The sequence below is a fragment of the Notechis scutatus genome, chromosome 5, assembly GCF_049901735.1.
Source record: "Notechis scutatus isolate UNSWTSFEM ecotype Mainland chromosome 5, rNotScu1.2, whole genome shotgun sequence".
In the NCBI taxonomy this organism is placed as follows: domain Eukaryota; kingdom Metazoa; phylum Chordata; class Lepidosauria; order Squamata; family Elapidae; genus Notechis; species Notechis scutatus.
Window position 1 is genome coordinate 84,457,171 of NC_142013.1, and position 14,923 is coordinate 84,472,093.

The window sequence follows — 14,923 nt, forward strand, 5'->3', positions numbered from 1 at the left end:
CCATAGGTTCACTATCATAGTGCTAGACAGATTATCCTATGTATTCTCTTAAAATTGAAGGTAAAAATATAAAGTTGAGTTTAAAACAACTGGTCATTATAGTTAAAACAGCACGTGTTGATTTCAGAGAGGTGACACATTTATTTATCTTTGTTCTTATTTATTTATTTAGCCATCTATCTCACCCCAAGGCATATATGTATGTGTGTGTGTGTGTGTGTGTGTATGGAGTATTCAGCTTTGTTCGGGTATTTTCCCACGTCATTGTAGTTGTGCTTTTAAAGTTGTAGCAACGTTTCGGCAGAATCTCATATGGAATCCATTGGCTGTTAGTACGTTAGTGAGATTGTGTAGTTCGGTTTTTAGGTGTTGTTCGTCGGCTAAGCATTTTGTTCTGGAGATGATTCCAAAGAAAGAAGATTACCCACCTAATCCAAAAACAAACCCCAACCAAAATCCAAGACAGAGAACAAGAGAATGGCAAAGCCCTTCTCCCATATATAAAAGGCACTACAGACAAAATCAGCAAGATCCTCCAAAAACACAACATTAAGACAGCATTCTGCACAAACAGAAAAATATCCACCATCCTAAGAAACCCTAAAGACAGAATCGAAATCCCATGCACCGCCTGCCCCAACACATACATCAGACAAACCAACAGAAGAATTAGTGCACGCATTGAAGAACACAAGAACTCAATCAAAAAAGAAGAACCAACCTCTTCCCTGGTCCAGCACCTCAAAGCCACAGGACATGAGATTGACTTTAAAAATACCAGAACTATTGCCAAAACTTCAACAACAGAATAATCAGAGAAGCCATAGAGATAGAGAAACGCCCACACAGCATGAATAAACGAGATGATACCTCCCGCCTACCAGCCATTTGGAAACCCGCCCTCATTAACAAATGAGTACCTAACATGAAGAATGACACCAGACCCACACCCACGAAGGCCACACAAGATGCTACCACCACACTTCCACGTAGAAAGCAGATTCACACCCACACAGATGATGAGACATGACCACGGACCAGAAGCCGTACTGCAGCTGCATCACTATCCGCTTCAAACCCCTCCGACCCATACATGAAGCGAACTGACGCCCAACATGAAGATGTGGCACGACCACGAACGCGAAGCCAAACAACAGGATCACAGCTCACCAGCTCAAATCCCCTGACAACTAAGACTAACCTGAACACAGCCAAGCCCCCACCTGAACAGAACACACCCCCTGCCAATCAGAACACAGCCAGGCCCCCAACCAATCAGATCACAGCCAGGCCCCCAACCAATGAGAACACATCCCCAGCCAATCAGCACACAGCCAAGCCCCCACCCAGTCAAGCCGCACTCCCACTGGCAGTTAAAAGAAAAAACAGCTGCAAGCTCACATTACTCCAAGAAGCACAAAGCCGAAGACACAAGCCTGAAGATGACGAATGAGATTTCGTCGAAACGTCGCCAAAATACTTCCAATTTTACACGGGAGAAAACCCGAATAACCAAAGATCCACATACAAATAAGCGAAAACCTCAGAATATATATATATATATATAAACTCAAGATTGCAGACATACCTAATACTTCTGATAATTGCTAATACTCATTGCTCAAAGTTATAGTGGGTTGAACTTCCTTAAACCAAACTATTCAGAGATTGAAATACTTCTGAAATGATTAAAATGGTTGGTTTTGACCTTGAAATGAGCGGTGTTTTACAATTGAGAAGTAAGGAATTCTTTGGCATTCTAAATAATTGCATTAAATCTTTATCATAGTGATATTTAAATGGGACATAATTAACATAAATGATAGAAATTGTATTCCTGTTCCTGCACCAGATCACATCATGATAATAGTAATTATTTTTTAAAAGTTGCCCATTCTGTATTTCTCACAGCTTGTTTACACATTGCCAGGTTGAATGAGTTCAATATTTTTGTCAAAATGGATTCTGTGGAAAGGATCTTGGGATCTGTACAAGTACAGACAGTCCTTGACTTACAACAGTTCATTTAGTGACAGTCCTTGACTTACAACAGTTCATTTAGTGCAAAGTTACAACGGCATTGAAAAAAATGACTTAGGATCATTTTTCACACTTAGGGCCGCTGCTGCATCCCCGTGGTCACATGATTTACATTTGGATGCTTGACAATTGACTCATATTTATGACAGTTGCATTGTCCCAGGACCATGTGATACAGTGGTGGGATTCAAATTATTTTTACTACTGGTTCTGTGGGCATGGCTTGGTGGGCGTGGCAGGGGAAGGATACTATAAAATCTCCAGTCAGAGGTGGTATTTGCTGGTTCCTTAAACTACTCAAAATTTCCGCTACCGGTTCTGCAAAACTGGTCAGAACCTGCTGAATACCACCTCTGATGTGATACCCTTTTGCAACCTTCTGACAAACAAAGTCAATGGGGAGGGCAGATTCACTTAACAACGGTGTTCCTAATTTAACAACTGCAGTAATTCACTTAACAAATGTGGCAAGAAAAGTTGGGAAATGGGACAAAACTCACTTAACAAATTTATCACTGAGTAACATAAATTCTGGGCTCAAGAACTGAGTGCATAATTTTACCATCAAAACTGCACCAAAACATGCAAAAATAATTGTAGGGTGTGTTCACTATTCCGAAGAAGGCTTTTTGTTGTTGTTGTTGCATCATGATTGACTAAATGGCACAAAGACTTGTGGTGGATTTTGCAAACAATTGAGCTTACATTTGGTTAATTAGTTGTTCCTGTTTTTACATTTGCTACAACTACATGTAAAGACTGGGTGATATCATTTTAAAAGAAATTTTATTCCCACAATGCAGTCTGAAGCATGTCTGGCTAGTTATAAAAATAGTATTTCCTTTGTTATTTGCCCGCAGTATTTTGTGTCTATTAAATCTCTAGTGGTTTTAGAAAGAAATGCCCTGAAAGGTCACATCAAAGCTTCACTTAGCACCTACTTTTCTAGGATAAAAAGACTTTCTTAAAAGGTAAAGATGTTGAGCTATTTTTCTCTGGCATACTTTGTTCTTCAGTGTGTCTTAGTTATTTTCCTTTACTCTCAGATTGAGGTGTTTTCCCATTCTGAATCAGATTAGTGTATTCTTAATATGTGTTTAAAATGCTTTTGTTTTATTTTTGACAGGTTTGGGTAAAACAAAACGAAAGACAAGTGCTAGAGATGCCTCTCCAACTCCTAGTACGGATGCAGAATACCCATCGAATGGTAGCAGTGCTGATAGGATTTATGATCTGAACATCCCTGCCTATGTGAAGTTTGCCTATGTGGCAGAGAGGGAGGATGAACTATCTCTTGTTAAAGGATCTCGAGTGATTGTTATGGAAAAATGCAGTGATGGCTGGTGGAGAGGGAGCTACAACGGACACATTGGCTGGTTTCCTTCAAACTATGTAGTTGAAGAAGTTGACGAAGCAACTGCTGATTCGCCAAGTTTTCTAAGTTTGAGAAAAGGAGCATCCATGAGTAATGGCCAAGCCATGAAAATACTTCACATTGTCCAGACATTGTATCCATTCAGTTCTGTCACTGAAGAAGAGCTCAATTTTGAAAAAGGTGAAACTATGGAAGTGATAGAGAAACCAGAAAATGACCCAGAATGGTGGAAATGTAAAAATTCTCGTGGGCAAATTGGTCTTGTTCCCAAAAACTATGTAATAATCTTAAGCGATGGTCCTACCATTAATACTTCCCACCCTCCTCAGATAAGCTACACAGGGCCTTCTTCTACAGGACGGTTTGCAGGAAAAGAATGGTATTATGGGAACGTTACTCGACATCAGGCAGAATGTGCTTTGAATGAAAGGGGATCAGAAGGCGACTTCCTTGTCAGAGACAGTGAATCTTCAGTAAGTAGCTGTCATTTCAAAATTAATTTATTTGTTTATTTAATCTAATTGCCCATCTCACCACAGGGGGTAACACTGAATGGCTTACAATCATATGCATTCAAAATGATGTGATGCGTTGTTTTTAATTTTTTTCTGATATATAGTTTTTAATTGGTTTTTCTCTTTGCAAATTTAAAATATATCAATGCATAAGCAAATGTTAGTAGGAAAAGTTAGTTTAATAGATTGAAGTTTCAAGGTGCATGATTGAAATTGATAATTGTAATTGAATTCTCTACTTTATTATGGTTATCCTGCACGTAATTAATTTTCAAAAGATCTGCGTTCAGATTCTGTAGAAGCTCAACTCAGCAAAATTTTACCCACCTTTTTTTTTTTTGCATCCACTTACATACTTGCTCTTTCTGCTTCTGACTGTTATATGGAATTGTCAACAATTTCCAAAGAACAGCCATGTTTGCCCCTTTTACCAAAATATTTGAAATCTATATATGTTTGAGAAGAATATTCCTGAAATCTAATTGCATAGCATTACAGCTAAAGAATCCTATGCTATTTTAAAGATTGACTAAATTTATTACAGCAGCAGATGTAATTGGCTACAGTTGAATAATTTTCAGATCTTTTTAGATGGGCTTTCTCTCTTGCCACTTCCTGTGGGTTTCACACTACAGCTTTCTACAGATTCCACCTCAAGATGGACTTCAGTAATACTGAAAAATGTACAATTTAGATCAGGGTCGTCAAACTCAAGTTGTCATGGCAGCATCACATGACTTATTGGGACATTTTCCCCTTCGCTAAACCAGGCATGGGCATGGCTAGCATGTGACACAGCCGGGCCCATAGGCGGGGAGTTTGACAGCTCTGGTTTAGACCATAATTAAATCTCTACATCTTTTTTTCCTACTATTTCTAAATGTTTCATACATTGTACTAGTTTTGTTTTGTTACAAAAACTGATTTCTAGATTATATATTCTATGTGTTAAGCAGAGTTGATTTACAAAGTATATCCAAAATGTTTATGTTTTGTTGGTTTTGATTTAAAATTTATGATTGTTTGGTAGGAATACTTCATCAAAAATCAGTTTGCAAGCCTGTGAATCTAGTACAGCCTTAACTAGGAATAAATAAGTTGTAGTAAACATGGTGGAACAGTTTTGAATAAACATAAATATTTAAGGTATTATCAGCGGGTGATATATATTGAGATAGTTGTCAATCTATACAATAGAAGCATTTTTTTAACTGAGCAATGAACATTGTTATTCATTTAGTTGTGCCATATAGTCAGTAAAATGATCAACAGCCTAGTTTGAATGTCAGTTGTCACTGAGGATTTATTTATGTGAAGATGTAGTAGATGTCTACAGCTGTTCCTGATGAAGTTTTATTGCCTTTCCTTTTGAGGATTGTGCATTATAAGTAGTCCTCATTTAGCAACCACAATTGGGACTGGGAACTTGATTGCTCAGCAAAGCGGTAACTAAGTTAAATTGCAATTGTGCTTATAATCTTACTTCAGCTTTCTTTCCCTTTGCCTAACAGACTGGTGAAGGTCTTAAATATAAGGACTGATTGCCAAGTTAATTTTTTATCACCATCGTAATTGAATGATTGCTGAAGTAATCACTAATGGGTGATTGCTAAAAGACAACTACCTGTATTTTAAAAGACAATTCAAAACAATAGTTAGGGCTACACTAATGGATGGTGAAGAAAAAGAATGGTGCTTTACTGGATTGGGATGAGGAAAAAAAGTTCATTCTTACTTATGAAATAGACAACAGCACTATTCTCTTTTTTTGTATTATAAGGATGGTAGGTGAACTCTGGCTTAAAGCCATCTGATAAGGCCCAGGAAGCAGAAAGAATATATGTGTACATCTGATAACAAACAAATGTTGGAGAATAGTTTTGCATTGTTATAAAGGTAGTCCTTTACTTATAACAGTTCATTTAGTGACTGTTTGAAGAGGTTACAGCGGCACTGAAAAAAGTGACTCATTTCCATTTTTCATATTTATGATCATGGCAGCATCTCCATGGTCACATGATTTGACAACTGACTCACATTTATGATGGTTGAAGTGTCCTAGGGTCATGTGATCACCTTTTGCAAACTTCTGACAAGCAAGTCAATGGGGAAACCAGGTTCACTTAACAACGGTGTTACTAATTTAACTACTGCAGTGATTCAGTTAACCAACAGGGCAAGAAAAGTTGTTAAATGGGACAAAACTCACTTAAGAAATTTCTCACTTAGCAACATAAATTTTAGGGTCAATTGTGGTTGTATGTTGAGGATTCCCCGTTCCTTGAAAAATTATGAGTAACTTAAAATAAAAGAGTTCTCTGCTAATTCTTTGGCATATTCTTTGAATATGGAATGAGAAGTGCTCATTGAAATGGATAGGGAATTTCAGTCCCGTCAGTTGGAACCTCTGTAGAACTGATAATTAGGTAATTATGAGACCATTTTATTTTATCTGAAGTTTCAGTACAGAAGGGCAACGGTGATTTCAATATTTGCGTTACCAGAACTTTTTAGTTTCAGAAATAGCACACAGATTATTATACACTCATCCTGACTTTTCATTGACCTTTGCTGACTCATAGTGTTCTTCGTACTTTTTAGCTGAAGAGCAACACAAAAGTTTTCCCTTGTGATCTTTTTGAATAAGTTTAGGACAGTTCAAAATTCTTAATGCCTTTGGGCAAGTAGCGTTATGCACTTTTAAAAAGATGCCCTGCTGTGCTAGAAGAGCATTTTGTGAACTACCCTAAATAAAAATCAAATCCAATATTTATGTTCAATTTATGAATTATAAAATTCAAGACATAGTACGCTCCATGGGCTAGAACAGGCAAAGCTGGCTGAGGAATTCTGGGAGTTGAAGTCCACAAGTCTTAAAGTTGCCAAGGTTGGACACCCCTGGGCTAGAACAAATAGAAAGTATAACTATTACAGTATCTTCATCAAAGAAAAGGGAAAAAGCCAAGAGACTGTTCTTTCTGTTTTACATATATTCAAATGATAATTTTTTGACAGGGATAAAGCATTGATTGGTGAATTTAATTGCACCTTTACTGAGTGGATTAAGTCAGGAAGCCTTCCTGAATCTGGTGTCCTTAAATTCATTGAGCTTAAAAAGTGCCAGAATTTTCAGCCAGCATACTGCTAATTTGGTGATATGTATTATGAGAATGACAGCTATATGCAAAGCAAATTACATAATAATTGACTGAAGATTTATTTCTACATTGCTGTAGCATATAGATGTAGAAGGAGGAGGAAAGAATGGGTTCTACAGGATCCTTATGAACTTTGATTCTGGCATGATTTTTCCTTTATATCAGAATATTATAGACACAAGTGGGTTTGATAGTTGGAATTGATTATTGCAGTTTATCTCAAATATTTTAAGTTCTCCCAAAATACCTTACAGTGCATGAGTTCTAAAATTATATTGGTAGTATTATTCCCCCCCCCCTTTTCTTACTTTTAATAAGATTTTTATTCTTTTCAATACGTTCCAAAAATGTGTTTTAGTTTTCATTTAGTAATATTGTGCCTGGGATAAATTTCATTATCTGTAATGTTCCAAAATATGTGTATAAATATCCAGAATTAACCCATAGATAGAGCTGTGCTTGTTTTTTTAAAAAGTATGAATTGAAACATAATTAAATATTGAAACGAGGGGAGAGAAAACAGCATACTGTGTCACTAAGTAGTTATTATTATAGTTCTCTATGATGATTAAAGGGTAGGTTAGGTTTGTTAGGCCTTGCAAAGAAAGCACCAGGTTTCTTGATTAAGAGGATGCTGTAATATAGGTAGTCTTTGACTTATGACCACAATTAAGCCCACAATTTATGTTGTTAAGTGAGACATTTGTTATGAGTTTTGCCCCGTTATATTGCCACAGTTTTTAAATGAAATCACTGCAGTTGATAAGTAAGTAACCTGGTTGTTAAGTGAATCTGGCTTCCCCATTGATTTTGCTGGGGGGGGGGGGGGGGGGGGGGGGGGGGGGGGGGGGGGGGGGGGGGGGGGGGGGGGGGGGGGGGGGGGGGGGGGGGGGGGGGGGGGGGGGGGGGGGGGGGGGGGGGGGGGGGGGGGGGGGGGGGGGGGGGGGGGGGGGGGGGTGTCAAAAGGTTGCAAAAGATGATCGCAGGACCCTGGGACACAGCAATGGTCATAAGTATGAACCAGTTGTCAAGCATCTGAACTTTGGTCACCTGATCCTGGGGATGTTACAAAGGTCGTAAGTGTGAAAAACGGTCATAAGTCACTTTTTTCAGTGTCATTGTAATTCTGAACAGTCACTAAATGAACTGTTGTAAATCAAGAACTACCTGTAATGACACTGTATTAAACAGGAGGTTTGAGGCTGGCAGACCTGAGTCAATCCCTCTAATAGTTTTATTAGGTTACCACCTGTGGGTATTAATTTTGATTAGCTATCTGTATATGATGAAACAACGGAGCAAAGAAGGGAGAAGATTTGCTTAGGAATGAAAGGCAAGGGATAGAACGAAAGGAAGAGTAGAGAAAACATTTCCTAATTTAGTGCTACCTCACTTGTACCACAACAACAGTAATATTGATAAAAAGCAAGCTATTTCCCCAAATTATATACTTAGAGGTGTAAAATACTACGTTCATTATGTTCACGTTTATTAACATAATTTTTATCTTCACTCTGCTTGATTACTAACGGTGAAGAGGTTTAATTGTTTTCATGTCACCTGATTCTCAAATTGTCAATTTTCCAGCAAAGATCCGAAAATATGGAAACTTGGAAAAATGCATTTTGAATTGTGACTATTTAGTACAGAACTAAAGATTGAAGCCTGTAAATTTATTTGTACATTTTTTTTAATTGTTGATTTTTGTTAATTGTTAATTTTTTAATTGTTGCTGGTTTTGTATTTATCATGGTAACTGACACTGATCAGCTACGCATTAGAGTTTGACCCATAGCAAGTTACTAGTTCAGATGTCCCCTTAAAGTAGCTGTCATGATTGCATGCAGCTCCACTAGTCTTAAGCCTGGGAAAGATTGTTTGCAAACCATCCAGCTGTAGCAACCATGTCCAGTGGGAAAAGTCACAGAAATATCTGCCAAGAACTGAAAACCCAAAAGGCAAACAGATGCAAACTATAAAAATAAACACTCTTGAAATGAGTTCAACGGAAGACAGCAGGGAATAGTTTGAAACTGACTTTAACCTCCACACACCATGCCAAGATGAAATCTTAAGATTTTATTAATTAAATATTCACAACAGGAAGAAGTCAAGAATACATTCAGTGACATATGTGTGTCGTCCCCCCCCAATTTCCTGTTATTACTTAAAATATTTGCCCATTGTGAGGAGAAAGGTGGGAGCCTAGACCTTTGCTTTCCTTTCTGCAGAAGGAAGATGGTCAGAGCCTCTTGTTCAGTAGCACTTCTCTGAGGAGAACTAAAGATTTTTCCCCTCAAACCTCTTCTGCCCTTTTTAAGTATAATGCCACAAAAAACAAGGTCTTTGTTATTTGGCGGAAGGAAAAATGATAGGCATATGCATTTGAAATGTAAGTATGAGAGTTTGGTTTGGAAAGCAATTATTAATATTCATTTTTCAGTAGAAATGTCTTTGACAGAAACATTTTTAATGTCTGCTTTGCAACTAATGAGTCTGAAAGAGCTGCACAGGCCTTGTTCAGCACGATTTTTCCTTCTCCGGATAAGCTGTCACTTGTATAGAACTCAATCTTAACCATTATACTTTGTTTTCCATGGCTGTCATAATGCTCACTTTGTCCATCGAGAAGGAATTCTATTTCACATGTTAAAGTAATTGAAATTATTGCTTTGAATTGGCGGTATTAGAGCAGTGCACAAAGGAAATAATGTATTTAATCTTCCCTCAATACCAGCAAGTTTAGTTTATCTCCCACATTCTTTACTTACCAATGAGTCCTTTATTTCAGCAAAAGTTAATATTACAGATCTATCAGAACAATGTTTCAATAGCCAATGAAACAGGTTTTCATACCTAGATTCAGTTTCTGTTCCCCAATTTGGAGTTTCCCAATAGTGATATAGTGATAAAATTTAAATGTACAGGCATTTCATTTTTCACGCAATGAAATAAATAATCCTTGAACATTACTGAACATTTGTCTCAGGCATTCTGTTCTGAATTGGACGTTTTTTCTTTTTGTATCTTTTAAAGCAGTGGTCCCCAAACTCTGTGAACTGGTGGTGGTGGCAGGAGAGAGAGGGGGGATAGTTTTGCATGCATGCCTGCCACTTGCATGGCACAGTTCCCAATGGGCTGTGACCCAGTATCGGGCTGTGGATCAGAGATACAAGTGCCTTGTATTTTTAGCAAATAGAGTTTACTATTACAAATTCTTGCTCCCATAATTTTTCTTGGCAATAGTTCCTGCATAATATGGAGAATGAGCAATAAGTTTGCTATTGGTAGAAAATTTGGGCAAATAAATTAATTTTAGAAATAAATGTATCTTCTACAATTAGATACCCCAAAGTATTGGCATAATCAGTTTGCCTGGATAGCAAAATGGAAAATTCAGTCTGTAAAATGAGCTTTATTCAACATAATTTCTAATAAATTTTAGGTCATTGTTTTGTTCTGTTTTTTCAGCTGAGAGATATGGCTTTCTACCTCTGAATAAGCATGCAGAAAAGGAATAAATTCAGAGTGAAAGCAAACAAGGATTTAGGAAAAAGAAATACTGCCTCTGGATTAGATCATAACAAGATTGGTCATCGTATCATTAAAGCTCTTTAAAATATCAAAATAGAAAAACATACTTCAGTCCTGAAAACCCCTATATCGGTATAAGCATGTGTTTACAAAAATACCAATTACAGCTTCTGTACACACTTCACAGATAGCCATGAGAGAACTTGAATTTACCTAATCCTTTAGCAAAGGAGCTATTGGTAACCTATAAAGGTAGTCTTCAACTTACAACTGGTTGCTTAATGACTGTTTGAAGTCATGACAGACCTCCCTGGCAGTACTTATGAGGCAGTTGTAAAATTCTGGCCAGTGGGGCCCCAATGATCACATGACTGCATTTCTGGCACTTAGCAACTGGCCCACATTTACTGCCGTTTGCATCCTGTGTTTTATGATATTTTACCCAAAAAACAGCATTTACTTCTGGTTTTCAGGAAAACTAGCCTGCCTAACAGCTGTGGAGGTTGCTTTTAAAAAGGTAGCCAAATCAGGTCAGTCACGTGGGTGACTTGTTTTATGATTGTCACAACTTATTCCATTATGCTCCTTATGGAAGTAAGTCTTTCACCCTTTAATTCTAGAGAAGTGGAAAATAGAGAACATGTTTTTCTTCGTTGCTCCTTTTATGGAGACATCAAAATGAAATTCACACTACCTCTGATTGATAGAGATCCTGGTCACCCAGATTCAGTGTATGGCTAGATACTTCTCATAGATGAACTATGTCTTAACTAGTATGTCCATTAGACTTTGATGGGCCAATTGTAACTATCATTCACTTAAACCAGGGGTCCCCAAATTTGGCAACTTTAAGACTTGTGGACTTCAGCTCCTAGAATTCTCCAGCCAGCTGCTGGCTGAAGAATTCTGGCAGTTAAAATCCACAAGTCTTAAAGTTGCCAAGTTTGGGGACCCCTGGATTAAACTTTAGATATTGTAACTTTGTTGATATTAATAGTTTTAGATACTGTTGCTATCATTTTAAATGTGCTATAATTTTAATATTTACATTGTAATTTATTATGGGCTGCATCTTGGATCTCACTTATGGATGTTAGATTGTTTTACAAATGTATTTTAATTCTGCCTTAAACTATTTTGTTTATTATCTGCATTGGTCTATTACAATAACTTGGATGAATTAAATTGTGGTTGTAAGTTGAGCCATTTCTGTATCTAATTTACAAATCAATCGTTTGTACCAGTTTTGTTATTTGCTCCTGCATTGAACTAGGTAAAATAGCCAAAGGGAAATTAATGTTTCACTACACGAAATTGGAAATGAAAAAATATTTTTGAAGCAAATCATTTTAAAGTGAAACAAGCAAACTATTGTCAGTAGAAAATCATTGCAGTCAGAGGCTAAATGAAACAAGAGGAAGGAAAGTCTGTGTGTTCAAGAATCTTTGCCGAGTGATTTTTTTCCTCTTTACAAATAGTGAAAATAAGTTCATTGTTTGAAAACTTAATTCTTGTATAATAAGATAAAAGTAGCAGAGTTTTAAATATATTTTTAAACCAGTAATGTGGCACTGCACATATTTATCTTGGGCCATGTTAAACATTGAATTGTTAAAACTTGTGTTAGGCACCCTTTAAAAAAATAAGGAAGGCCCTCTTGTGGTCATGGAATTAAATGTAAAGCTAGAATAGTGACCTTATTTCTGCATTTAAATATTTATGTTTATTATTCTATTGCATAGAAGTTTCTCTCTAGATAGTTGGAGACCTTTTGTTTAAATCGGTAATATTCTGGGTAAATAGATTTTTTTATATTAGTCTATGTTACTAACATACTGGATTACTAACATACTGGATTAGCCACTCTGCCATTGATGGTAGTAATACACATTTTAAAATACTTAATTGTTCGTGTGTGTGTGTGTGGATGGAGTACAGATATTTTATCTTGTAACAGACTTTAAATCCCATGTTGTGCGCTGTCTAAACATTTGTCTTTCCTTTCTCTCTGCAGCCCAGTGACTTTTCAGTATCTTTAAAGGCTCCAGGGAAGAACAAACATTTCAAGGTGCAGCTGGTGGACAATGTCTATTGCATTGGTCAACGTCGATTTAATACTATGGATGAGTTGGTGGAACACTACAAAAAGGCTCCTATCTTCACCAGTGAGCACGGGGAAAAGTTATATCTTGTCAAAGCACTTCAGTGACGTTGAAGATGGACTAGGCCTGTTGGGGTCTTTTGTAACTTAAAAGCCTTAGGTCCTCAATCACTTTTATAGAGCAGGGCACTCTGCACCAGACACAACTGTCAGTGGATGGTCTCTTTCTGAGTATTTGCTCTGTTGGTTATATTCTCTTTTCCTCCTTGCTTTTCTCTACCCCCATTTTTGCCTATTAGTCTTTTTAAAAATTAAGTTGTTTTGAATCCCCTCAGGTTGAAAATTTCACTTATGTGGGCCATTGTAAGCACTCATTTTATTTCCTAGGTTCTTAACTCTTCTATGTATGTTTACAGAGTTAATCCAGATAAAGGGGGGGTGTTCTCAAGTGAGAAACAGTGTTATCAGACGGCTCCTATGGCAAAAATCATCATTGACAGACTGGGACAGTTGAATGCACTGAACCTGCAGCTAACTAAGTGAAATAATAGTAGACATAACGGTTGTGGCTGTGAGTTCTGTAGCTATTTTGCTTACCAAGTAATATATTTCTGAAATTCCTAGTTTCTAGAAGCATTCTTCCCACACTCTACTACAACTATTACATTGCTTCTTTTGGCTCTTTGTGAAGAGTACACTAACTAAAGCATTTTGTAATAGTTCTTCTCAAACTACTACGGTATGATTGTAGTAAGGAAAACTAGCGTATTTTGACATGTAATTTCAACTGAGATGTTTCATTGAAAGTTGATTATTTAGAGAATCATTGAATTGTAATGGTTGAATGTTTTGGTATCTACAACCAGATGTGCCATCCACATAATGCTTTCTCTTCTTGCCCTTCTGCTTGTTTGAATTAAACAGTTATGTATTTAATTCTTAAAGTAATATGTATCTGTAGCCGATTGACACTAATACAGAAGTTTAATAAACATAGCTAATTATGGGTGGGTGGGGCTTCCAGCACATACATACATAACATACATACATACTTACTTATATATATATATTTGCATAACAGAAAGAAATCAGGGTTTACAGAAGGTGGTGTGGTTGATAGTAAGACACACAGAATGTTATATGAAGAAAATGAGTTTCCTTTGTGTTTCTTTTAACCTTCTTATGGTTTTAAATATAGTATTGATGGCACATTCCTGAAAATATTAAAAAAGGACCTTGTTGATCCTGAAAACTTGCATACCTCCCCCACCCCACTTTTTTGATATTGTAATAAAAAGGTATCATGTGAAGATGGAGTATTGAATTTATCCTTGGTAAGGGCATTGACAGTGATATCATTGTCAAATCAGTGCAAAGATAGCATTTCCCCTTTACATAAATCTGGACAAATCAAACATTTTGTAGTTTTGCTTTGTTGAAATAGCATGGATATCAAAGTTAACAGTTAACTTTGAATGAACAATTTTTTTATTAAAAGATGTTACAAAGATTTTAAAACCTACAGAAACACAGTAGAAGAATAGAAAAAGAAAGATTATAATAGGGTAAAAGGAAAAATGAATGGCAAAAAACCCCAAGAAAAATATCTGATTTCTCATTTTGCAACAGTTACAAACGATCTCCACTGTCTCACATTGCATATGAAAGCTCCCTTCTTCTTATAAAAAAACCTTTTTTAATCAATCCTGAAACCAGCAATTTGTTTTTGTCCATTTTCAGCAAAGTGTCTACAAAGGGTTTCCACTGTTTATAAAAATAGTTGTAGTACCTTCCTTAATGAAACAAATCAATGTAGCCATCTCTGCAAACACAGCCAACTTCCTACTCGATTCCTCCATTATTGGTGTTTCTGTGGTCTTTCATCTTTGTGCATATAATAGCCTCCTGCAGTTACCATGTATATACCAATTGTCCATGATCTTTTTCACTTGATTGTCCATAAGTTCTAACAAGAAAAGTTCTGGTTCCCAAAACTCTCTGCGTCACTAAATGTATTTGTGTCCAAAATATTTTTACTCCTTCACAACTCATGGTAAAATGTCCGTTCATGTTTTTCACATTTCCAAAAACAATTAGAAGTAACTTTAACAATCTAGACATTTCTGTGGTGTCATATACCAACATTACATCATTTTTTTTAAAAAAAGTGTTCTTTTAAATTGTAAGATTTTTTAACCAC

At 36.6% G+C, this 14,923-nt stretch overlaps 1 protein-coding gene across 9 annotated transcripts in view; it reads left to right on the forward strand.

The window, feature by feature from the left end:
• Positions 1-14,039, forward strand: part of NCK2 (NCK adaptor protein 2) — a 79,649-nt gene extending 65,610 nt beyond the window's left edge. For all 9 annotated transcript variants that reach the window (XM_026666763.2, XM_026666759.2, XM_026666758.2 and 6 more), the window contains 2 exons: positions 3,167-3,888; positions 12,637-14,039. In XM_026666763.2, the coding sequence (XP_026522548.1) occupies positions 3,167-3,888; positions 12,637-12,831 (917 nt within the window). In that variant the 3' untranslated portion in view covers positions 12,832-14,039. The remainder of the gene's footprint in view (positions 1-3,166; positions 3,889-12,636) is intronic.
• The last annotated feature ends 884 nt before the right edge of the window (positions 14,040-14,923 follow it).